At 36.0% G+C, this 24589-nt stretch overlaps 2 protein-coding genes across 2 annotated transcripts; both read right to left on the bottom strand.

Moving 5' to 3' along the window:
• Positions 1-9061: 9061 nt before the first annotated feature.
• Positions 9062-11594, bottom strand: LOC112015920 (uncharacterized). The gene is made up of 6 exons (XM_065771401.1): positions 11056-11594; positions 10905-10962; positions 10091-10306; positions 9669-9944; positions 9369-9503; positions 9062-9283 (listed from the first exon to the last, which is right to left on the bottom strand). The coding sequence occupies exons 1-6, from the start codon at positions 11430-11432 to the stop codon at positions 9092-9094; spliced, it is 1254 nt and encodes a 417-aa protein (XP_065627473.1). The 5' UTR covers positions 11433-11594; the 3' UTR covers positions 9062-9091.
• Positions 11595-22537: 10943 nt separating this feature from the next.
• Positions 22538-23515, bottom strand: LOC136066697 (uncharacterized). Its single transcript, XM_065771420.1, has one exon. The coding sequence runs from the start codon at positions 23513-23515 to the stop codon at positions 22538-22540; it is 978 nt and encodes a 325-aa protein (XP_065627492.1).
• Positions 23516-24589: the final 1074 nt, after the last annotated feature.

Below are 24589 nucleotides of genomic sequence, written 5' to 3'. Positions count from 1 at the left end.
ATTAGTAGTGTTAGACAAACTGTCATTGTTAAGTAAGTCTACAGCTACTTTAGCATCTGATTTTACTATTAATGCATTTATCCCAAGATCAATACACATGCTTGGCCCATCTCTTATTGCCCATAATTCTGCTAGTAGACTAGTAGTGTGGCCAATGTTTCTTGAGTAAGCTTTGATCCAAGCCCCATTCTCAGGATTTCCTATAGAAGAGCCATCCGTGTTGATCTTGAACCAACCCCTCTCAGGCCTCACCCATCGAATTACTCTTTCAATACGAGATCTGACGCTGCCTAATTATGAGCACAGAAAAAATATTCTGCTACTCTTGTAATGACTTCAGAATGAATAGCCTGGTTGAAAGGTATATTTTGGAACACCACTCTATTTTGATGTTGCCAAGGAGACCATAGTCCAAAAGAAAAAATCACATTCCAGGGGATCAATAGCGAGCCAGCTTTGTACTCCATTCTACCATATTCCTCCAACCATTCTCTGCTGTCCAAGGAGAAAAAATCTGCACCAAGGTTCACTTCGAGATTCGGCCAACAAGAAGAGGCCAAGGAACAGACTCTTAACGCGTGGATGATAGTTTCAGGGGCTTGAAGGCAGACAGGGCATGTGGTGTTAACTTGTATACCTCTATTAGCTAGGCAAACTCGAGTAGCTATGCTATTGTGCGTACACATCCAAATAAAAGTTTGTATTCTCGGAAGAGTTTTTAACTTCCAAATTCAGTTGCCTTTGAAGGGTTGAAGTGAGTCAGGGGCTTCAGGGCTGTAGGTTGCAAGAAGATATGCACTGTTAAGATTGAACTGCCCATTTGAAGTTGCTGCCCCTATGATTCTGTCTTCCTCCGAAGCAACACGGGCGTGGGGCATAGCTCGGATTTCTTTGACAACATCATTTGGAAGATATCTCTGACTTTCTATTCTTCCTCCCCTCTTGTTAGGGGACCATGGATTATAGATCTTAATGGACCTTTAGAAGTTCAATTTTCAAGCCAAAAGTTGATATTGCTATCCCAACTCACACTCCATCGGGTACCTTGGTGAAAGATATCCATGCCCTTCTTCAGAGCTTTCCATGTCCTAGAGGTAGGCAAACCTTTCTCATTTCTGGATGTTATTCTCCTCCGAGATAAATATTTTTTCTTTAGAACCTGGGTCCACAAGGCATCCTTTTGTGTGTTCAATCTCCAGTTAAGTTTAGCAAGGTAAGCTAAATTTCTCCCTTTAGTTGTTTGAAGTCCAAGACCTCCCTTCCCAATCTATCATCTCAACAACCGTGAAAAATGCGGTGTTACTAACCTTATTGTTTGGAATCTTGATTAAAGACTTGAATTTATCTTGTCAATTAACTTTTTTGAAAAAGTACTTTTTTGGAGGTAGAAGTTCTTTAATCGGGGAAATGTGAGAGACTCTACAGTTTTCAAAATAAAATAGTTACGAAACTCTGCTTTTATATATTGTACGTAATGGTTATGATTTGGTAAGAAACTAAGTATCGTTTGGATTGAGGGAGAGGGAAGAAAAGTAAATGAGAATAAAGTAAAGTCAGCTAAAAATAGGTTAATTTTGAGTTTACTCTACCCTACTCTCTTTAATCCAAATAGACCATAAGTTTCTATCACAACATTTACATACTAGCTAAACGGTAGTGCTTGATAATTTGGACAAAGTTTAGCTATAAAATTGGTTGTAGCCTTAGGCTACAAACTCACTCAATATCTTTTTATTGGAGGTGAATTTTGGCAAATCCACCATTGGATCGCATCTTCTTCTTATGTACTCCATGTTTGCAAAATTTCAAGAAAATTAAAGATCAATAGCTATGTCATCAATAAATTTTTAAATTGCAAGTTTTTGTAATTTAAAATTATGCATAAAATATAAGATTATAGATTATATAGTAAATGATATTTGATTGACACAAAAATTGATATGTGCATTAAGAGCGTAAAGAACTTGTAATTCAACGGTTAGATTTTCAAAATATGCAGTAATATTTATTTTATTAAGTGAGTTTGTAGCATAAAGTTACAATCGATTTTGTAGCTAAACTTTGTCCATAAGAAAATAAAGTCGTTCAAATGACAATGCAATGGAAAATGAAAACCATTTTTTTTCCTTAATTAGGTGGAAAACCTTTATATATGTTTGGAGGGGTAGAAAACACGGGATCAAGCCAGTTGAATAATTTACTATTTGTAAATAAATTTTTTTTAAATGTTTTTTTTATAATAAAGAAAAAGAGAAAAGAGAAAAAGGTGGGTAACACTGTAACAGCTTCCACTATATATAGCTAGAATGAGGGAGCTACTAATTGATTGTGTTTCTTTGGGTCCTTCATCAGATCATGCTATTATTGTGGACCTAGTACTGGTAGAAGTAGGCATGTGTATGTGTTGCTTTCCTATTAGACAGAAAGTGTTGTCTTCTCTTTGAATTGGAAGATGACAAAACAAGACAACATGCATTTGGTGGTCTAGGGGCATGCATGTACTACTGGGGGCTAGCAGGTCTTCTTTCTGCTGCAATATGACCAAAAACTGTTACTGGCAGTGGCAGGCATGTGGCTAATGGTCCTTGGCATTATTTTCACCCGGTACCATCTTGCACTCTCTGCCAACGTAATGTCAAATGGATCTAACATCGCTTTGAATTGATAATGCACTGTGTTGGTGGGGATCACCTTCAAATGGGTGTAGCATGCTTAGACCTTGGCTCCGGTGGTGACTTTAATCATTATGGCTGAAGAAGCCTTTGTTGGTGGTGGGACTGCCTTGGAGGTAGATTAAGGGTCCATTTGGGAATAGTTTATTTAGTTGAAATTGAAAATTCTTTGCTAAAATTATTATAGATAAAACTAAATATTAACTGAAATAATATAGTGAGACCCATAAATAATACCAAAAAGTGTAATGGGACTTATAAATAATAGTAAAAGAAACTGTCCAATATAAACTATCTCAAACACAACCTAAAATGTGTGTTTGGCTTTAGTTTTTTTTGTTTCGGCTTTTAACTTTTATCTACGCCTCACTTTTTATCAGCACATTTTTACATAATAAAGAAAAAAGGTAAATTGCAAAACACATTACTAAAGTTTGGGAGCATTTAAATTGTACACCCTAGAGTTTTAAAATTTGAATTTTACACCATAAAATTATAAGCCATTTGAATTATAGCCTCTCTGTCAGTTTTTCACTAACATGTTAGTTAAGTGCCACATCAGACCAAAACATTTGCTAGTTGGACCAATTAAATGATGACATGTGTTATTAACTATTTCATGTCATTAACTAAAATTAAAACACTAAAAAAAATTTAAAAAAATCTTTAAAATCTATTAAATTAATTAAATAAAAATTTTAACTTTTTACAATCTATCTGATGAACAAATGAATGTTCTCCCCAGAACACAAACAAATATCTTGACCTCCTGAGAAGATTGCATAGTAGTGTATACAATGCAAAACAATATATATATATATATATACACACATACACACACACACAAGCCTTTGAACACACGCATCTTTTTCCTTTTTCGAAAAAATTTAATAATTTGTATCCATTATAATTTGAAACTACTCCATTTTCCAATTACAAAAATACCTAGAGGTGTGATGAAAAAATTATTTCATCCAAAACCCATAACACTCATCACATCCCCTAGGTATTTTTGTGATTGGAAAATGTAGTAATCCCAAACTATAATGGATGCAAATTATTGACCTTTACCCACAAAAAAAAAAAAAAAAAAAAAAAAAAAAGAAAAGAAAAGCCTCTGAGCACAAGCATGAGAGGCTAGTATAAAACTTACCATCATTAACATCAGAATTTATATGACTTGGTCCAACCTCAAAGTCATTTGCCATTATAATTGGATAGGTTGAAGGAAGACCTAAATTTAATATTATAAACAGTAAGTTGGTATCTTTCTCTACATTGACATACAACTAACATGCCAAAAAGTATAGATTTTCTCAAAATAATAAGATTCCAAGCAATGAATAATGTTTAAAGATACAAAACTATAATTTCACCACTGACTTCTTGCATAGCCCTATGCTCAACTGGCATATTGCTTGCCAAGTTATGGATATGTATAAGTCGACGACTTCCTCCAGCCTCGTGATTAGGTGGTATTAGTGATGAGTTTCTTGATGTTTAATTAGAATGCACAACATCTTCTTCATTTATATTTGCTAGGCTTCCCACTAAAATGTGATCACCACCCAAAGTTCGTTGTCTTTGTCTTGAGTAATTGGCATAACGTCTTGCCAATCAAATATTTTTGCTTTCATTGTCTTCTCATTTTCTTCTTAGGCAAGCATATTATCTCCATCGTTCTCGATGGCGTTCTACGTCATCGGTATTCACCATCGCTATATTTTGCAAACACATTCTCTATAAAATTAAATTAAATTTATAGCAGTCATTGCACATACATACACATTAAGCAATATATCTTTCCTTGTCACAGATAGGGTGTATTAAAACCTTAAAAAATTTAACAAATTTTGAACAAATCACATGTAAGAATTGTAATAATATGTGTAATTGTAATAAAATTTTAGTAGAAGTGGAAGCATGTGCTAAGTTTAGTCGAGTAAGAGTTTGTAAAATAGGAGAAATAAGTTATACTTACTAAAATTATTAAATTATTATTTTAGGTAGAAGTTTTGAGAATATATTTAAATTTAGGTTATGAATTGTTAGATCAACGTGACCAAAATATAAATTTAGGTTATGAATTGTAATAAAATTTTAGTAGAAGTGGAAGCATGTGCTAAGTTTAGTCGAGTAAGAGTTTGTAAAATAGGAGAAATAAGTTATACTTACTAAAATTATTAAATTATTATTTTAGGTAGAAGTTTTGAGAATATATTTAAATTTAGGTTATGAATTGTTAGATCAATGTGACCAAAATATAATTTTGAAAATATCTTAATTTTATTTCCCACACTCATTTCTACTTAAAATTAGACTATATTTGCTGGACTCATTTGACACACATTAAAACAAAATCATGCCTTTTTGTAAGGCCAAGTTCAAGTTCTAGTTAGCCAGTGAAATTTGGTTACCGACTAGAGCTAATTCTAATATATTATATTGCATTTTTAATGGTTTTTTTTTTTTTCTAATGTAGAAATTTATAGTTACAATAAAAGTTAAGCTCAGGTTAGTCTAGTCCATTTTACAATTCCAAATAATAAGCGTGGTAGAGTGTAAGACCAATTAAAACGTGTCTAGCATGTGCTAAGTTTTGTCCATATCTATTCATTTTTATTATTAGTACTTATCTTTAATCCTAACATTAATTTATACACTTAGTACACATCCATTAAAAAAATGAAGTACAAAATTTTAACAATTTTTATTTATTTTTGTTACGGTAAAAGGCTGCCTTTTTTTTGTGTTAGTATTTTTTTTTCTTTTTTACTTTGTTAAATGAAAAGCATCCAAGATCCAAGTTTTTTTTTTTTTTTTGGATGTTGTTTCAGGTTTTTTTTTTTAATTTTATTTTATTTAAAATATAGTGTTTGTGGGGTCTGTTAGTTAAAAAGATATAGGAATCCTCAGAAGTGGGCTCGGGGCCCAACGGCCCAATCCGAGGACGCTTAGTTATCGGAGGATAGCTTAAAAAAATTTGTTAAAGGGATAGTATAGGAGAAAGGAGTGGATATTTATATAGCGGCATAACGCACGTCCGAGGACACCAAAGTCCGAGGTGAATGTAACTTTCATTTTATTCAGGAGACTCCACAAAGTTGTATCTGAACTGGAAATTGGTTATAAACCTAAGGAAGAGTCGGGGAAGGTAGCAAATATCTTCCAAGGCCATCACCTCCACATTAAATGTTTTCCAGCTAATCCTCTGGCCGCATTAATGTGGAGGTGATACCTGAACAGTGACTAAGCAGCTTTATGGCCACTGGGCAAAAGTTCCGGTAGGTGCTGGATGGGACAGAAAGGAGCTCCAAAGATAAGAAGTACACGTGTACGATGGAAATGGAGGATAGAACGGAGTATATAACATAGAAACGAAGGAGATAAGGGGAGGATTTTTCCATAAAAAAGAAAAGAGGAAAAAGAAAGAGAGAGAAAGGTGAACTGAAACCTAGCCGAGGAGAATTTTTCTCATTCAATCAACCTAAAATATCTCTTGCTACTTGATGAGTAGAGCCTTTCCTGTCAAACGGTACTAGTTCTTGTACCCATGCTCTAAAAATTTATTGTTTGGGCTTGTTGGGCTGAAAACTCATTCATACTCTGGGTCCAATCCAAATTGAGTCCCTACATGTTTTAATCCTAAAATATAGCCATGTACTACACATCCATAACAAAAAATTAAAAAGAGCTTAAATTTAAAATTTAACAAATACCTTTTTATTTTATTGTTTATGGGAAAATTATTTTTAAATTTTTTTGTTGTTGTTTCTATTTTTTTTTAATTTTTTTATGAAAATTATCAAGTTTTGTTTATTCCTAAAATGTAGTATTTTAATCTTAAAATTTAGCCATGTATTACACATCCATAATAAAAGCTAAAAATTTAGTAACTACACATCCACGTTTTTCTTTTTCTTTTTGGTGTTGTTGTTGTTGTTCATTTTTACAAATTTTATTTATGGCCTTATAATTTTTTGTTTAATCCTAAAATGTAGTTTTTTAATCCTAAAATTTAGCCACTTACTACACATCCATAAAAAAATTAAATAAAGCTTAAATTTAAAATTTTGCAACAACCTTTTTATTTATTTTTGGTGTTGTTGTTGTTGGTTTTTTTTTTTTTTTCTTTTTTAATTTTATTTCTAACCGTTATCATTTTTTTTTTTAAATAACGGTTATCAAGTTTTGTTTAATCCTAAAATATAGTGTTTTAATCCTAAAATTTAGCCATGTACTACATATCCATAACAAAAAACTAAAAAGAGCTTAAATTTAAATTTTAGTAACTGCCATTTTTTTCTCTTTTACGGTAAAAGGCACAAATTTCTGTTGTTTTAGTTTAAGGAAATGCTCCTAGAAAGATCCTAAAATTTTGTAAATACACATCCACGTTTTTTTTTTTTTTTTTTTTTCCTTTTTGGTGTTGTGTTGTTCTTCTTCTTTTTTAAAAATTTATGTATGGCAGTTACCATTTTTTGTTTAATCCAAAATGTAGTTTTTTAATCCTCAAATATAGTCATTTACTACACATCCATAATAGAAGTAAAAAAACACTTAAATATAAAATTTTATTTATGACAAGATCCATGTTTTTTTGGTGTTGTTTTTTTAAAAAAAAAATTCAATAATAGTTATCAATTTTTATTTAATCCAAAAATTTTGTTTTTTAGTCCTAAGAGTTAGTCACTTACTACACACAAAATTTAAAAAGAGCTCAAATTTAAAATTTATCAGTTACCTTTAAAGCTGGGAAAAGGTACGAAACATTTTTGATGGAGTAGTAAATTAATACTTACTAGCCTCATCACACATGCTTCGTGCGTGCGATGAAGCTTTTTTTTGGTTTAGTGCCATAATTTTCCATTTATCTACGTTTCTCTCTTTTATCCAATTAAACCACACGCATAGTAATTTTTATTTTGAACAAAGAAAAGACATTCATTAAAATGAAAAAAGGGAGTAAATTTAAAATCACAGTTTTTTAATAATTCAAAAATAAATAATAAGAGATTTGAAAAAATAAAACCAAAAAAAGAAAAAGAAAAAGAAAAACATGGGATTAGAATTTAGAAGAAAGGAAACCGAGAGAGAGAGAGAGAGAGAGAGAGAGAGAGAGAGAGAGAGAGAGAGAGAGAGAGAGAGAGAAACGTTTAAGTCTTGATAAAGGGGAAAAAAGGAGAAGAAGGAAAAAAAAAAAAAAGTGAAATCGTTCAGCTTAGTGGTCCTATTTTATAGCCAAAAAAAAAAACCATGTCTTTATTTTTTATATGTAATTATTATTTTGAGAATTTTTGAAAATCAATAGGAGAGTGACCATATTTTTAGGCGATATTTTAGTGGGAGTTAGATATGTATTTTTATCGGATTGTTCTTTAGTTTTGTCATTACTTAAACATAGGGTTGTAGGGCCATTTTTTAACCAAAAAAATGAGGATTCCAAATAGAGAATTCCCCTTAATAGTAGTATAGATCATATACTGCTATTTAAGAGGCTTCCCTTATTTGGGTTCCTCAATTTTGATGCCTAAAATACCATCATCATACTCACCTACAAGTTTTCAACTAACGGGAATAAATATGTAAATTAAAACTCCTACACTTTAAGATTTAACACCCACAAACTCACATACACTTTCTCAGTTTCTCTTATTCTTCTTCAGTTTCTCTCATTCTTCTTCAAATTGAAGACGTTTTACATCTTCTTTCTTTCTTTTTCTTCTACTTTCAAATTTGGTTTATAAACAATTTAAACAGATTTTGTTAGAGGCTCCAACGGCTTTTCAGGTTTTATCTTTTGCAAGTTCCTCTTTCTTTTCATTTCTTTTATTTATCACTGACTTTCTTTGAGTTCTTACCTACCATAACTGCCAAGTATTCATAGTTTGAGGAGTACTTACTTTTGGGTGAATGTGATTAGGGATTCAAGGGTGTTTGACGGTTGCTAATTAACTGTGACTGACTTTGAAATTTCAACAAGGAAGGTTTGTGCTTGAACTGGCTACTTGAGAAAGGATATTGGGAAGAGATCTTTCTTTTTGTGCTAGCTTGCAATCAAAAAATTTATATCTATTTGACTATCTGATTGTTTTGTGTCTACTCTAGATTGTCACAACCCCTTTCTATCTCTACGATTGACTTATTGATTTTTAGTATATTTGCAAGTATTGGCTCTACTTTCATATTAAATTTTTAAATTTTTTTTATTACGCATGAACCTGGTGGTTGTTAACCCATAACCTAGCCCTCCACCTTAACTTTTCTAGATTTGGTGTGGGCTTTCAAACTAGATGAGTTCTCTAATTGAAATTGTACATTGGATTTTTCTTCCTCTTCTTCTTCTTCTTCTTCTTTTTTTCTTTTTTTTTTTTTTTTTTTTTTTCAACTATAATACTTGTTCATCTTTAATTTAAGCTTCAAAATATTAAAATGAGTTCCCATAAAACAATTACTCCAAAGGCAAGGCACCAATTGTAACATACAGCAGCTAATTCTTCCTCAGAAGCACGGCCACGTTCCAAGCAGAGCAAATATCGAACCCAAAGTTCTCCAACCCAGGGACAATTCTTTGTGGCCCTGGAATAAACCTCTCTCACAACATTGCCTACCTGAAGACAAAGAAATATATGAGGACTTGGATTGCAAAAAACACTCCTCAGGAAAAAATCATAGAAAAAAATTAGAAGGGAAAACCTTCAAGGTTTTGTCCAAATAGCGAGTGTAGTCAAGCCATAGGTCACTTGCTATTGGAAAGTCAGCAATAGCACGTTCATACAGAACTTGTACCCGGGCTGGATCTCCAGAAGACTCTTCGAATTTTAAGTAGATCTGCAAAATCATCTCTTTTAGAACTTAAAAAAAATAAATAAATAACATCACTTCTGTACCAGCACAGAGAAAGAGAGAGAAAGAGAGTCTAAATAATAAAAAGGTACTTAAAACTCATGCTTTCTAAAATGAATCTAGTAAACTTCTAATTTAAATTCAATATACCACAAATTGTTGAAGTCTTTCTGAATCAGATATATCCTGCCTTGAACTCTGTTCTTCAAGATGAGCACGTGCATTATACCCCTCCAAGGCTTTCTGGTAAGCTGTGGCAACATGAGAAGAAATCCCATCCAAATCACTGGATTCAACATCAAGAACTTTTCCTTGTTCCACCTCCCAAGCCTTATAAGCCTGAAGTGTTGACTTCATGTTAACAAGAGGGACAGATAACTGTCGGTGGAATAAAGTTCGAATGCGCTGATTCTGCTTTTCTTTTGCCTGCAATATAAAAGAGAGCCTCTCTTACATATAGATCTTAGATGAAAAAAAAAAATCGATAATTCCTAGCAATACAGCAGATTTTTTAGTTAATATCATAAAATTCCTAATCAAACAATAAAAAAGGTTACTGAACAAGTTCTGACCTGAATATCAGACTCATCAATAGTAAGCAATATAGCTTGCTCGAATGTCCTGTATGCTTCCCATAGTTTGATGCCTTCAGTAACATGCAAACCAGCTGCAGTAAGAGCACGCTCAAACAGATTTCGTGCCTTTGAAATGCCAGCAGGCAAACAATCACGTACCATTGGATCATATTCTTGAACAAAAGTCAAGTAGTCATACCAAAGGGAGACAGACTGCAACATAAAACAATCAATTGCCTCAATTCTTTAAGCAATATCTTCACCATTGTTGTTAGAAAATATGCAGTTAATCATTTCCCCAGGATTCCACATTCAGTACAGACTAAAAGTGATCCGAATTTATTCAATCCAAAGACTGAAAAGCCAAAATTCTAATACAAGGTGATTCCCATTTTACCTTCAAAAATGGCTCACAACCACATGTACATAGGTAAGATGATGAAATCAAACTACACACATAAATAGGTTTCCTCTTTTTGATAGGTACAAACATAAATAACTAATAAAATTTGAACATCCACACGCTCTTTTCGCTCGGATATTGGGATTAAAAAAAAAAAATCCCATCTTCTCAATTATAAACATATTTTCAAATCGTATAGTTCACAAGTCAGAGTACAAGCTGATTAAGGTTTTGGCAAAAACAATATTTGTGCCAACAAATCAACATTACAAACATGCTAATGTTTGGCAATGTACCTAAGGAAGTAGATGCATATATTGTCATTCATGGTGGACTTTTTTTGAACTAGTACCATGAGCAATTTTGAGAGAGAAAATCCAAATTCAGTTATTAAGATCGATAACGAACCAGATAATCGAACACGCCTCGTTCGTAAAGCTTTTCGATCGCAGCAACAGCCTCGGGCCTACAATAACAGTAGCAACAAAACGAAACCAACTATTATGCAAAAGAATTGATCAAAAACACAGAAGCAAAAGGGTAGGGATGAGGATGATACTGAGTGGTGGCGAGAGAAGCTTCGTCTTTAGCCCAATCCTGCCACATGGAAGGAGTCAATGGGAAGAGGAGGCTCATGGCCTCTCTTGCTTGTCTCAGCTTCTCTATCTCTCCCATTTTCCTTAGTAGTCTTATGTACTGGACATGAGAGTCGTAGTTCGAAGGGTTGGAGGAGAGCTCCGTTTCCAGGGTTTGGAGCTCCACTTTCTGCTGGGGTTCGTCTTCGGAGTCGGAGTCGGAGTCGGAGTCGGAGTGAGAGTCGGAGGCATCGTCGGAAGCGAGAGAGTTAGGGTTTTGGGGCACGTCGGGCATGGGTTGGTCGGTGGTTTCTTCTCGTTCTTCTTCTTCTTCAAGTATGGTGGTTAGGGTTTCCTCCATTGCAAATGGAACTGAACTGTACTGTACTAAGTGCTAACTGCAGTAGATACGCTCAAAAACCCAGAGAGTCTTGAGTCTGAGTCGCAGACAACTCGAGAATTTCGGATCGTATGTCTTTTCCTCTTCTTCTTTTTTCATCCAAAATTATTTGAATTTTTTAATCCAAAAATTAACAAACTACCTTTTTTTTTAACTTGCAAATTATTTGTCCTTGAAATCAATTTTGTTTCTATAGTTTTAGATTTTATTATTTTTCTTTACCAAAAAAAAAAGATTTTATTATTTTCATCCTTTGAAATTTATATTTATTGCCAAGTTAATATTATATTTCATTTTAAATAAAAAAAAAAAAAATATATATATATATNTTGTATATGCTACATTTTTTTGAACAAAATTATTAATTTTAGTTTTTTTTTTTTTTGAGAATGATATTAATTTTAATTAAAAAATTAATTAAGTGAACAATGAGATAAACAAATTTATTTGTATCATAGTTGCTAATCCTATCCATTCAATCAGTAGATTAATTTCTATCATGTGATGAACATTTTAAAACAAATTCAAATAAAAACTCTTAAAATTTAGTTATTTATTTAAATAGTTGATGATGTGGTGATAAGATTTTGAAGACTCCATGATAGAGTTAAACTCTAAAAAATCTGTATCTTTATTCTAAAAAATTTTATTAGAATTTTTAGGAAAAATTATGTATTTCTAAACTTCCACATTTATGGTAGATCTCATCAAAAAGTTTTTTTTTTAGTATCTCATCAAAATTTAAATCAAACAAAAACTCTAACAAACCTATACCATTATCTATACTATTAATAAGATGATTTTCTATTTGGTTTTTAATATTTTACGTACTAAAATATCCTTATACAAACTCTTAAACTCTCTAAAGTACCCATATCTTTTAGTTGAATAATTTTAAATTTAAAAATACAAACAGGTCAAAAGAGTAATTTACTATTTTTAAAAAAGTTCCTAACTCTTAGACTTTTAAACTTTTATCAAAATCCTAAAAATTAGGATATTATCTCTATCTCACTATTAAACATTTTTCACTAAATAAAAAAAAAAATATATATATATATATATATAACATGGGTTGAGTTCAAGTTACACTCGGTGTAACTCTAAGTAATGTTACACCACTCAATAACTTATTATTGAATTCATATTTTGAAAATCCAACCGTTTAATTACATGTTTTATATGTTCTTAACATGCATACCAAATTTAATGTCAATCAAATGAATTTTACCATTCGATCAACAAACTAATCTTTTATGCACTATTTTAAACAATAAAAACTTGAATTTAAATAATTGATTGATGACATAGTTATTGATCTTTGATCACCTTGAAATTTTGCAAGCATGGAGAATATACAAAGATAATATAATCTAACGGTGGATTTGTCAAAATTTGCATTCAATTAAAAACTATTGGTTGGTGTAATATTGCTTAGAGTTACACCAGGTGTAACTTAAACCTAACCCAGATAACATTATAACATTTGGTTTTATGGATTTTGTTCATAAATAATCAAAGGACAACTCATTTTGGAAAATGAATTTATTAAAGTAAAGAGGTAAATATATGTGTAAATGAACCATGTTATTCATCCACAATTCATACTTGACTCAATAAAAAATAAAAAATAAAAATCATTAATTTTTGTTTGTGTATAAACAAATCAAATTTGAGCCTTAATTTTAAGCTTATTTAATAAACAAACTAAATTCATGGGAAAAAAAAGTTTATAAATAGATTCGTGAACATTAGCTTGATACGATTAAAAAAAAAAAAAATAACTAAGTTTAGGCTTGTTTAAGAGCTTAATTATTGTGGGGACAATTTTTGCCTAGACCAAGTGTTGCATTTGTAATCATTTTTGGCTTAAAGTCCCATATTGGAAAGATCTCTTCCCTCTTTCCACCTTATAAGGGATGACCAATGGCGACAATTTTTACCTAGACCAAATGTTGCACTTGTAATCATTTTTGACTTAGAGTCCCACATTGGAAAGATTATATAATATACGAATATCATACCAAGTCAATAAGATATAAATAGATCAAAAAAATATTGAACTATATTAAGAATATATATTGTAGAGTCAATTTTTGTGGCCCAAGCCCAAAAGATCTGGAGTCTGAGCCCAATGAATCCAAAACAATGAATTTGTAGAGAGTGGGTGAAAGAGTTAGGCTGGATAGGAATTAAACAACGGCTAGCATGAGATTCAAAGATAGATAAACATAAAGGCACTCATAAAGCTTGACTGAATAAACGTCCAAATAGATAGTTCATAAACTATAGTTTTATTTTTGAACTCTAACAATCTTTTGTACTATAGTTTCTCTTCTTTTTCCTCCCCCTTCTTATGGGGGATCTTTCACATTATATAGTGCCTTTTGGATTATCTTGATCATACGCTTGTTAGTCATCTGAGCATCTACTTGAGTATGTATCCCATCAGACCTCTTCTTTGATTCTCTGTGAATGGTGGTGGTTGAGAGTGCACTGTTCAGGGGTCTTCTCCATATTAATGCAGCCAAAAAAGTTGCTACAATGCATTTAATGTGGTGATAACAGCTTTTCCTTCAGATATTTATCCGTTTTTATCATCTCCATACATGTTTGAAGTTTATCCTTATTATTGGAACAGTCAAGAAGGCCACTTGAACCACCCAAGTACTTGCTTGACCGATAATCACTGTATCCGAGGAGATCATACTCTTCGGACCACTGACGCTCTCTTTGGACTATACTCCTCGCTCATTTCCAGGCATATTTTGCCCACCTAGGTCCTTTTTCAATCACTTTCTCTTCTTCGGACACGCCCTAGTCTTCAATTAGGGTCTTAGGCCCATTACATAACTCTGGGCTTTTACCCACACAATAGCCTCTCAAAATTTTAGTTTTTCCCTTGCATCCGAGGAGAAAAAATAAGATTTTGATTTGATACAGAAAATAAAAGATAAAAACTCGAAGAATATCTAAGTTTACACGTGCGTGAGCATAAATCTGGGCGCTTCATTATTGCCGCTGTTGTTTCAGTATTCACGAAGCGGTATTAATTACTCTAGGCAGCGTTCTATCTCTCACATCCAACGGTGGATGATCGATTCAACGGACGATATTTTCCCTCAAAATTTGGGCGAGATAACTCCCACCCATTTTCTTGCTTCTATATAAGGCCTCAAAGAATACTCTCTCTCTTTTACTTTGCGATTTCTTGCTCTCCAGCAAACCCAAACGTTCAAGCTCATCAGCCTTTTAAAACCCTCAATCTCATTTTTGCAAAAATTCACGCAAATCCTTCCAAGGATTTAAGGATCACTCCCAACCCTATTCGTGTAAGTTTTAATCCCTTCAAACCCTTTATTCTCTTCTCAGCCAACGCTCTTGGCGCTCAAACTCTCATTTCTCAGTTATTACTCTCTGTCTCTCTTTATTTAACCAAAAATGGGTAAATTTCAATATCTTGTCGACAGTCCTACCTTAATAAAGGCCTTTAAGCAAACATACGGCATACCACAGGGAGTAAACCTGAGGTATTGTCCCACAGAAAGGATAGTATCTGACCGAAGAAAGGGAAAAGTCGTAATCCCTATGATAGCATTCATAGAAAGGGGAATGACTCTCCCTATGAGTTTTGTTACCAAAAATTACCTTCGTAACCACAGGCTTTGTCCTGACCAATGTGCGCCTAACGTCTTTAGGATCCTAGGGGCAATTGACGCTTTGAATCGTCACTTAGAACTAAGGCTCACTTGGCTTGACGTAGTACACATGTACAAATGTCATAGCCAAAAAGGAGGGGGATATTATCTTAAATCCCGATCCGACATTGTTCGGCTCATCTCCTGCCTTCCCAAATCTAACAAAGGGATGAAAAATGACTATTTGATCGTCTCAGGTGCATAACATGACAATCTTCATTGCCCAACCGAGCCAGGAGAGCCAGGTGGGACATCTTAGATTTAGGTTTCCTAACAGTAGATTTGGACCCTTTGTTGTTGTTTTTTTTTATGATTTTTCTTCTCTTTGTATCGATATTTTAAAGTTTCTGACTGAATTCTATTGTGGTGTTAACAGATAAAGCACACGTTACTCCTCGGCTTAGCCTTACAAACGTTGCCGCGCTCAACTACTTACCTAGATCATAAATTTTTGTAAGTGAAGACAGGCAACTCCAGGCTGTTCCTCTTATTCTTGGTTACACATTAAAACTGAGCGATTGTCAGCCGGTCGGCAACGCTATAATGCAAGGGGACTATCGGATTAACCAAATAGACGCCTCTCAGTGCAACTTTCTAGCGTCGTTCGATCTCACCCCCACGCCACATCTAAATCCAAAGGCCATACCACAGCTCATACAGCCAGTTCAACAAGTTCCTCTTTAAGCAGCTGCAGAAAGAGAAGGAGTTGCTTCTTTAACCTCTTCGCTTGAGGAACAGATCGATCAGTTCAAGTTTGAAGAAGAGGCTTCAGGAGGGGTACAGGTCATTCAAATCTCGAACGCCGAAGAGGAGATTGACAGGCAATCCAGTGCTCTCCTTCGAGTCTTGATAACTGCTATTCCAGACGATTCTTCAGAAGAGAAAGACATGGCAAGTCTGAAGGACTTGATGAAGAATAGAACTAAAAAAGTTGGGGCCAAAGAGACCAGTACATCTCAACCAGCTGTTAATATTCCTCCACCACCTCCTCAAATTCCCTCTGATTTCAGCTTAAAACCATTGCCAGATCCAAAGAAGAAGAGGCTCATTACGGATAATAAGGAAAGGGAGGTGGTGCCTCCAAAAGGGGCAAAGCAACAAAAAGTAGATAAGGGCCAGCGGAGCAAAAGGGCTTCGTCAACTAAGAGCCGAGACAAAACTCTTTTCGCTGAGGTGCGCTGAAGGTAACGCACCTAGTCCTCTAAGCTGGAGCTGAACGGTGCTCCCATCCCCTGGGATACCTCCCTCAAGAATTACCACGGGGGAGAGCGAGTTTAGTTGCTAAAGCCCTGGAGCAGCCACTTCTCCTTCTGAAGGATATGGAGTCTTCCAGACGCTTCAGCTAGTATGAACTCTTCTTATCCCTCAAAAGGGATTTGGCCATGGTAAGTGAACTAGTCCATTTTTTCAATTAAAATATTGATTAATTAATTAATTTAAATTTTTTTTTTACTTCATATTGAAAATTTTCTTTCTACTATATAGATTACCTAGCAGGTTTATGTGGCCGAAGAGTGGAACAAAAGAACTTTTAATGAAGCCCAAGCCGAGGCTCACACTCGGTTTGAGGTTGAAAAATCTCTGGGTAGTTTGAAGGAAGATTATTCTCAACTGTCCGAGCAGCTGAGAGATACGACAAGCCAAATGGATAATCTTGATGCTGGCCTGAAGACCGCTGAAAAGCAGGCCGAAGACCAATGCAAGAAATTGCGCATGACCGAGATCAATCTAGAGACAGAGAGAGTTGGTCAAAGGTCTTCGTGCTGAACTACAGAAAGCCAAGAAAGTTACTCAGTTGGCCAAGAAAGATGCTCAGCTGGCCAAAGAGGCAGTGGAGGCTGAGAGACAGGCAGCATATACTCTTGGGGTGGAGGAGACCCAACTCAGACTCACTGAGGAGCTCGCATAGGTCTGCAGGGAATACTGCGATGTAACCTGGGATAAAGCCCTTGAAACTACTGGGGTCCCTCTAGAGACTGACTTGAGGCAGCCTAAGAATGTTTTCTACCACCTAGACATTTGCGAACTCCCAGAAGCTCTAGAGCAGCCTGTAGTCGACCAAACCCTTCCTAATCCTACTGAAACACCCAAAGAGTCTGGTCAGACTGGAGACCAGGGCAAGTAGGTTGAGGATCAGACCACGGATGTTGCTACCTAGCCTAGCCATACTGCAGACCTTTTGGCTCTTCAAACGAAAACTTAGATATCTAAGGATTTCTATTTTGTACTTGTATTAGTTAGTTTTTAGTTGTTTTTTTTTTTTTTTTAATTTTTATTTTTTATGTAAGGGATTGTAATGTACTTTCTTTTTAATTAATGAAATTGTTCTTCTATTTTCTGTCTTCGTCATACATGTTATGAAATTTACCATTATAGCAAATGACTGACTTGTAGTTAATATAACATAGGCAAACTTAACAATGATATCATATTAATGATGCAAACAATTTACTCCAATACTGGAAGAAACTGATTGTGTAAGAATTATTAATAAACATTAAAAGCGATGAATGATATGAAGATCTTACAGTTCTTTTCGAATATTTATGGAGAATACTTCTGAACACTAACTTTGTATTGAGTGCGTGGCCGAAGAGATTTATTATAAGCTGGCATTTACTTAAATAAGTTTAAACACTTAGGAGGATCGTAAGGGAGTGTTAACTAACCCAAATCATCTGGTCCAAGGACTTCAGGCATAATTGGATTTAAGTTTAAACACTTAGGAGGATCGTAAGGGAGTGTTAACTAACCTAAATCATCTAGTCCGAGGACTTCAGACATGATTGAATTTAAGTTTAAACATTTAGAAAAATTGCAACGGAGTGTTAACTAACCCAAATCATCTAGTCTAAGGACTTCAGGCATGATTGGATTTAAGTTTAAACACTTAAGGAAATTGTAACGGAGTGTTAACTAACCCAAATCATCTGGTCCGAGGACTTCAGGCATGATTGGATTTAAGTTTAAACACTTAAAGAAATTGTAACGGAGTGTTAACTAACTCAAATTATCTGGTCCGAGGACTTCAGGCATGATTGGATTTGAGTTTAAACACTTAAGGAAATTGTAACGGAGTGTTAACTAAACCAAATCATCTAGTCCGAAGACTTCAGGCATGATTGGATTTAAGTTTAAACACTTGTCCAAAAATTTTATATAATAAATTGGCATATTGATTAAAGAAAAGGTTCGATTAATAATAGTACCTTTTGAGGTTGTTTACATTCCAATGGCGTGATATTACATGACTATCTAAGTCTTCCAAAAAATACGCTCCAACGCCAGCCCCTAAGGTAATACGATATGACCCTTCCCAATTGGGTCCTAACTTTCCCCAAGTGGGGTTTTTGGCAGTGCCCATAACTTTCCTAAGTACCAAGTCACCAGGTTCTAGAGGTCTTAGCTTTACGTTGACATCATAGCCCTGTCTGAGCTTTTGTTGATAATGTGCTAATCGGACCATGACATTTTCTCTCTTTTCATCAGTCATATCCAAACTCTTCTCCAACAGCTCACCACTGCCGGTCGAACTAAATGAGCTGGTTTTCAGTGTTGGGAATCCAATCTCCAGAGGTATGACAGCTTCAGCTCCATAGGTCATTGAAAAGGGAGTCTCTCCAATAGACCTATGAGGCGTAGTTCTGTATGTCCAAAGTACGTGTGGCAGCTCTTCTACCCATTTGCCTTTTATGTCATCTAGTCTTTTCTTTAGTCCATTTACTATAATTTTGTTAATAGCTTCTGCTTGCCCATTCCCTTAGGGATAAGTAGGGGTGGAGTATCTATTCGTGATCCCCAACTCAACACAGTAATTCTTAAATGCTTTACTATCAAATTGAAGGTCATTGTCCGAGATGAGAGTATAGGGAATTCCAAACCGAATGACAATATTTTTCCAGATAAACTTCTTTGCATCGACATCCCTGATGTTGGCTAGAGGCTCAGTTTCAACCCATTTGGTGAAATAGTCTGTGCCGATCAAAAGGTACTTCTTATTTCCTGCGGCCTTAGGGAATGTACCCACTATATCTAAGCCCTATTGAGCAAATGGCCATGGGCTAGATAGTGGATTAAGGACTTCGCTTGGTTGATGTATATTTGGTGCAAATCGCTGACATTGATCTCATTTTTTAACATATTCATGGGCTTCTTTCTACATATTCGGCCACCAATAACCTTAAATAATGGCCTTGTGAGCCAAAGATTTACCTCAAGTATGACTTCCACATATTCCTCCGTGCAATTCTTCTAAAAGTGATTTGGTTGCTTCAGGATGCATGCATAATAAGTATGGTCCTGAGTAGGAGTGTTTGTACAATTTATGGTCCTCGGATAACAAGAATCTAGTTGATTTCCTCCGAACTTTATCGGCTTCCAGCTTCTCTTCAGGCAAAATATCATCCTTCAGGAGTTTAACTATAGGATCCATCCAACTGAACTCGACTCTGATTTGATGAACTTGAACAACCTCACCCCTTGTTCCCGTAGGCTTATGCAGGTCTTCGACAAGGATAACTCTAGGCAAATTCTACGCCGAAGATGTGGCGAGCGTGGCCAAATAATCAGCATGTGCATTTCCACTTCTGGGGATGTGCAATAAGTTAAAAGATGCAAACTCCGACTGCAAGCATTTGACTTGGCTTAAATACTCTTGCATTCGTTCATCTGTCGCCTCGAATTCTCCTTGCACTTGTCCGATGACTAGCCTTGAGTCCGAGAACACTTCCACTAACTTTCCTCCTATCCTTTGAACCATAACCATTCCCATCAGTAGAGCTTCATATTCAGCCTCATTATTTGTGGCCGTGAAGCTTAATCTTAGCGATTTTTCAATAATGATTTTTTCTGGAGATATTAACACTAGATCCTTTCTGGTTCACTGCACCATCTACATACACTTCCCAGGATAAAGGGCCTTTTTGGGAGATCACGCCAACCGATTTTCTATCCATGTCCTATGTTGGTATCAATTCTTCTAACGAGGGCTCAGTAAACTCAGCTACTAAATCTGTGAGGACCTGCCCCTTTATGGAGGTGCATGGCATATACTTGATGTCAAAAGCCCCTAGGATAGTGTCCCATTTAGCTATTCTCCATGTGTAGTTAGCACTTCTGAGTATGGTTTTGAGTGGAAGTTGGGTAAGAACAACCACTGTGTGCGCTTGGAAATAATGAGGCAACTTTCGAGTGCCGAGCACTACTGCCAAGATTGCTTTCTCTAATGACAAATATCAAATCTCTGCCTCATACAATGATTTACTCACATAGTAAACTGGCCTTTGTACACCTTGGTTCACTCATATCAACACCAAACTCACGGCATAAAGGGCCATGGCAATGTAGGCAAACAAGACCTCATCTGGCTCAAGATTGGACATGATTGGAGACCGAGCTAAATAGTCTTTAAGTTATTGGAAAGCCAAAGCACACTCTTTAGTCCACTCGAATCTTTTCCATTTGTTGATCAACGAAAAGAAAGGTTTACACCTATCTGTTGATCGAGCAATGAATCAGTTCAGAGCAGCGGTCATTCCCGTCAGTTTCTGAACTTTTTTAGGATTCCGAGGAGCTTGTAAATTGTTGATGGCCTTTATCTGATCAGGGTTAACTTTAATTCCCTTGTGAGTCACCATGTACCCCAAGAATTTGCCTGACCCTACACCAAACGAGCATTTGAAAGCGTTTAAACGTAGCTTGTACCTTCTTAGAACTTCAAAAATGTTTTCAAGATCCTTTACATGTTTAGAGACGATCTTGCTTTTCACCACCATGTCATCTATGTAAATCTCGATACTTTTACCCAGCTGTAGCTCAAACATCCCCGTCATCATTCTTTGGTAGGTGGATCCTGCGTTTTTCAAACCAAATGGCATCACTTTGTAGTGGTAGTTCCCAATAGGGGTGACAAAAGCAGTCTTCTCTTGGTCCTCCAGAGCTAATGGTATTTGATGGTAACCTTGGAAAGCGTCCAGGAAACTCATCTGAGGATGGCCGACAGTAGCATCTACTAGCTGATCAATTTTTGAAATAGGGAATGGATCCTTAGGATAAGTCTTATTCAAATCAGTGAAGTCCACACATACTCGCCATTTTCCATTATTCTTCTTCTTCACCACCACCGTATTTGCTAGCCACTCAGGATAAAAAATTTCTTTAATAGCCCCAGCTTGTTTAAACTTTGTCACTTCTTCTTTTACGACATCAGCATGCTCCTTGGATGGGCACCGAGGAGGCTACTTCTTAGGAGTAATCAATGGATTAACCTTCAAATGGTGACATATGAATTCTGGATCGACCCCTGGGCTTCGTAAGCATTCTAGGCGAATATATCAAGGTTTCTTTTAAGGAACTCTATTAGCTCTTCTTTCTTCTGCAGAGATAGCTGAGATCCAACTTGAAAGAACTTTTCTGGATTGTTTTCGATAGTAACTTTAACTAAATCTTCGCACCTAGCGCCTTTGGCTGTATCTTCGACAAGCGACACCCGAGGATTTAATTGCTATAAACCCCTTTCGGCCTAGGTCAAGGACTCAGTTTCGGGCTTATGCCGGATGGAGCCACTAAGCACTGTCTGGCCATGGACTAATCTCCCCAGATTTCGCTAACCTGTCCCTCAGATGGATATTTAACCTTCTGATGTAGAGTAGAGGAAACAGCCCCTAGTGTATGGAGCCAAGGTCTAGCTACAATTGCAGTATAGGGCGAATATACGTCCACAACGATGAAATCCACCTCTACTACCTCTGCACCAGTTTGCACAGGCATTCGTATTTGTCCCTTCGGGGTAACAACTCTTCCTTTAAAACTCACCAGGGAAGAATTGTATGGTTCCAAATCATTGGGTTTTAAGTTCAGTCCCCTGTAGAGATCAAGATACATTATCTCTACCGCGCTTCTTTGGTCCACCATAACCCTCTTCACGCCATACCCTCCAATTCTGAGGGTGATCACCAAAGTATCATCATGGGGTTGGATGGTCCCAACCTTGTCTTCATCCGAGAATCCTAATACCGGTTTGGTATCCGATTTAACTCTCTTCGGACCATGACTAAAGTCTCCTGCAGGTAACCGAGCCATCGACATAACCTTGGATGGCGAAGATCCTATTCTCCCCGGTGCTGCGAAGATGACATTGATAGTTCCCAAAAGATGCTTTAAAGAATCATCTCTTCGGGGCTCTGAGTTTGTCTGACCTCCTCGGCTGCTGGAATGATGCAAAAGTTGTTTCAATCGACCCTCGTGGACAAGCTGGTCCAAATGATCCTACAGGCTCCTGTAATCCTCTGTGGTATGCTCGTGGTCCTGATGGTATTGGCAATAGAGGTTATAATTACGCCTCTCAGGGTTTCCTACCATCTTATTTGGTCACTTGAAGAATGGTTCATTCTTGATCTTTTTTAACACTTGATGCACTGGCTCTTTGAATACAGTGTTGACAACTTGAAGATTTGCTGATCCTGATTGCCTAGAAAAATCCCTACGCTGCTTGTTATTACCATATCTATCCGACCTGAAATCTCTCATCTCTTGGGGGATGACCTTATCTTTTCCCTTTTTCTGCTGCTGATCTTCCTCAACTCTTTTATACTTGTCAATATGGTCTATGAGCTGACGCACGTTAGTAACTGGCTTACCAGTTAGAGACTTCCTTAAACCATGTTCAATGGGGAGGCCAAGCTTGAACGTATTAAGGGCCACTCCATTGCAGTCGTCTTCCATCTCATTGAACATTTCCCAGTACCTATTTGAGTATGTTTTCAAGATCTCACTTTCTTGCATGCTCAAAGATAACAAAGAAGCTAAGGGCTTAGCCATTCTTCGGCAGGTGACAAAACGAGAACCAAATGCTTGAGTGACTTCTCTAAAAGAGTTAATGGAATTTGCTTTCAGACTGTCAAACCATCTCATCATAACTGGTCCAAAACTGGAAAGGAAGACTTTGCACATCAAAACTTCATCTTTAGAATGGACTGCCATCCTATGGTTGAAATGGCTCACATGTTCTACAGGGTTTGTCCTTCCGTTGTAGATAGTGAATATCGGCTGATGAAAACGGCAAGGAAGCTCTGCCTGTTCGATCCTGCGCGTGAAAGGTGATTTGGAGATTTGATTCAAAGCTTTGCTTATAGCATCATTCCCTATACCCCCATGTGATGGACTTGGTGGTTGGCGCCCGTGATAGTGCTCTTCTTCGTAATAGAAAGACTCAGTAACTGGTGTTCTGGTCCTACGTCTGTAAGAGACATCCTGCTCATCGTCAGAGTCATCCTCAGAGTAAGAATATGTTTGCCTTCTCTTTACATAGCACAACTTTCTTTTCAGCTTGTCAATCTCTAGTTGCATGTTCTTGTTTTTCTCTGCATGAGACACATGACTTCCACTATGTAACTGGCTTCAATCAGTATGCGTAGTGTGTACACTACCTTCACGATCATGTCCCTGCTCCAAGTTAAGAAAAGGATCAACGTGCTGGAATGCTCTAGATTCTGCTGGTTGTTGCCTTGGTTCTGCCATCATCAATTGTTGCTTCCACTCTTGCTCAAACTCTTCCCACAGACGGCGCCAATTGTAGGGTCAATTTTTGTGGCCCAAGCCTAAAAGATCTGGAGTCTGAGCCCAATAAACCCAAGACAACGAATTTATAGAGAGTGGGTGAAAGAGTTGGACTGGATAAGAATTAAACAATGACTAGCATGAGATTCAAAGATAGATAAACATAAAGGCACTTATAAAGCCTGACTGAATAAACGTCCGAAGAGATAGTTCATAAACTATAATTTTATTTTTGAACTCTAACAATCTTTTGTACTACAGTTTCTCTTATCTCTCCTCCCCCTTCTTATGGGGGATCTTTCACATTATATAGTGCCTTTTGGATCATCTTGATCATACACTTGTTAGTCATTTGAGCATCTACTTGAGTATGTATCCAATCAGACCTTTTCTTTAGTTCTCTATGAGTGGTGGTGGTTGAGAGTGCACTGTTCAGGGGTCTTCTCCATATTAATGCGGTCAGAAAAATTGCTGCAGTGCATTTAATGTGGTGGTAACAGCTTTTCCTCTAGATATTTATCCATTCTTATCATCTCCATACATGCTTGAAGTTTATCCTTATTATTGGAACAGTCAGGAAAGCCACTTGAACCATCCAGGTACTTACTTGACCGAGAATCACCGTATCCAAGGAGATCATACTCTTCAGACCACTGACGCTCTCTTCGGACTATACTCCTCGCTCATTTCCAGGCATAATTTGTCCACCTGGGTCCTTTTTCAATCATTTTCTCCTCTTCGAACACGCCCTAGTCTTCGATTAGGGCCTTAGACCCATTACATAAATCTGAGCTTTTACCCACACACACACAGATATATATATATATATATATATATAAGAAATACAATTTCATTATGATCTTC

This window comes from Quercus suber, unplaced genomic scaffold (assembly GCF_002906115.3).
Source record: "Quercus suber isolate HL8 unplaced genomic scaffold, Cork oak 2.0 scaffold_43, whole genome shotgun sequence".
NCBI classification, from domain to species: Eukaryota; Viridiplantae; Streptophyta; class Magnoliopsida; order Fagales; family Fagaceae; genus Quercus; species Quercus suber.
This window is presented reverse-complemented; position numbering and strand designations above follow the sequence as displayed.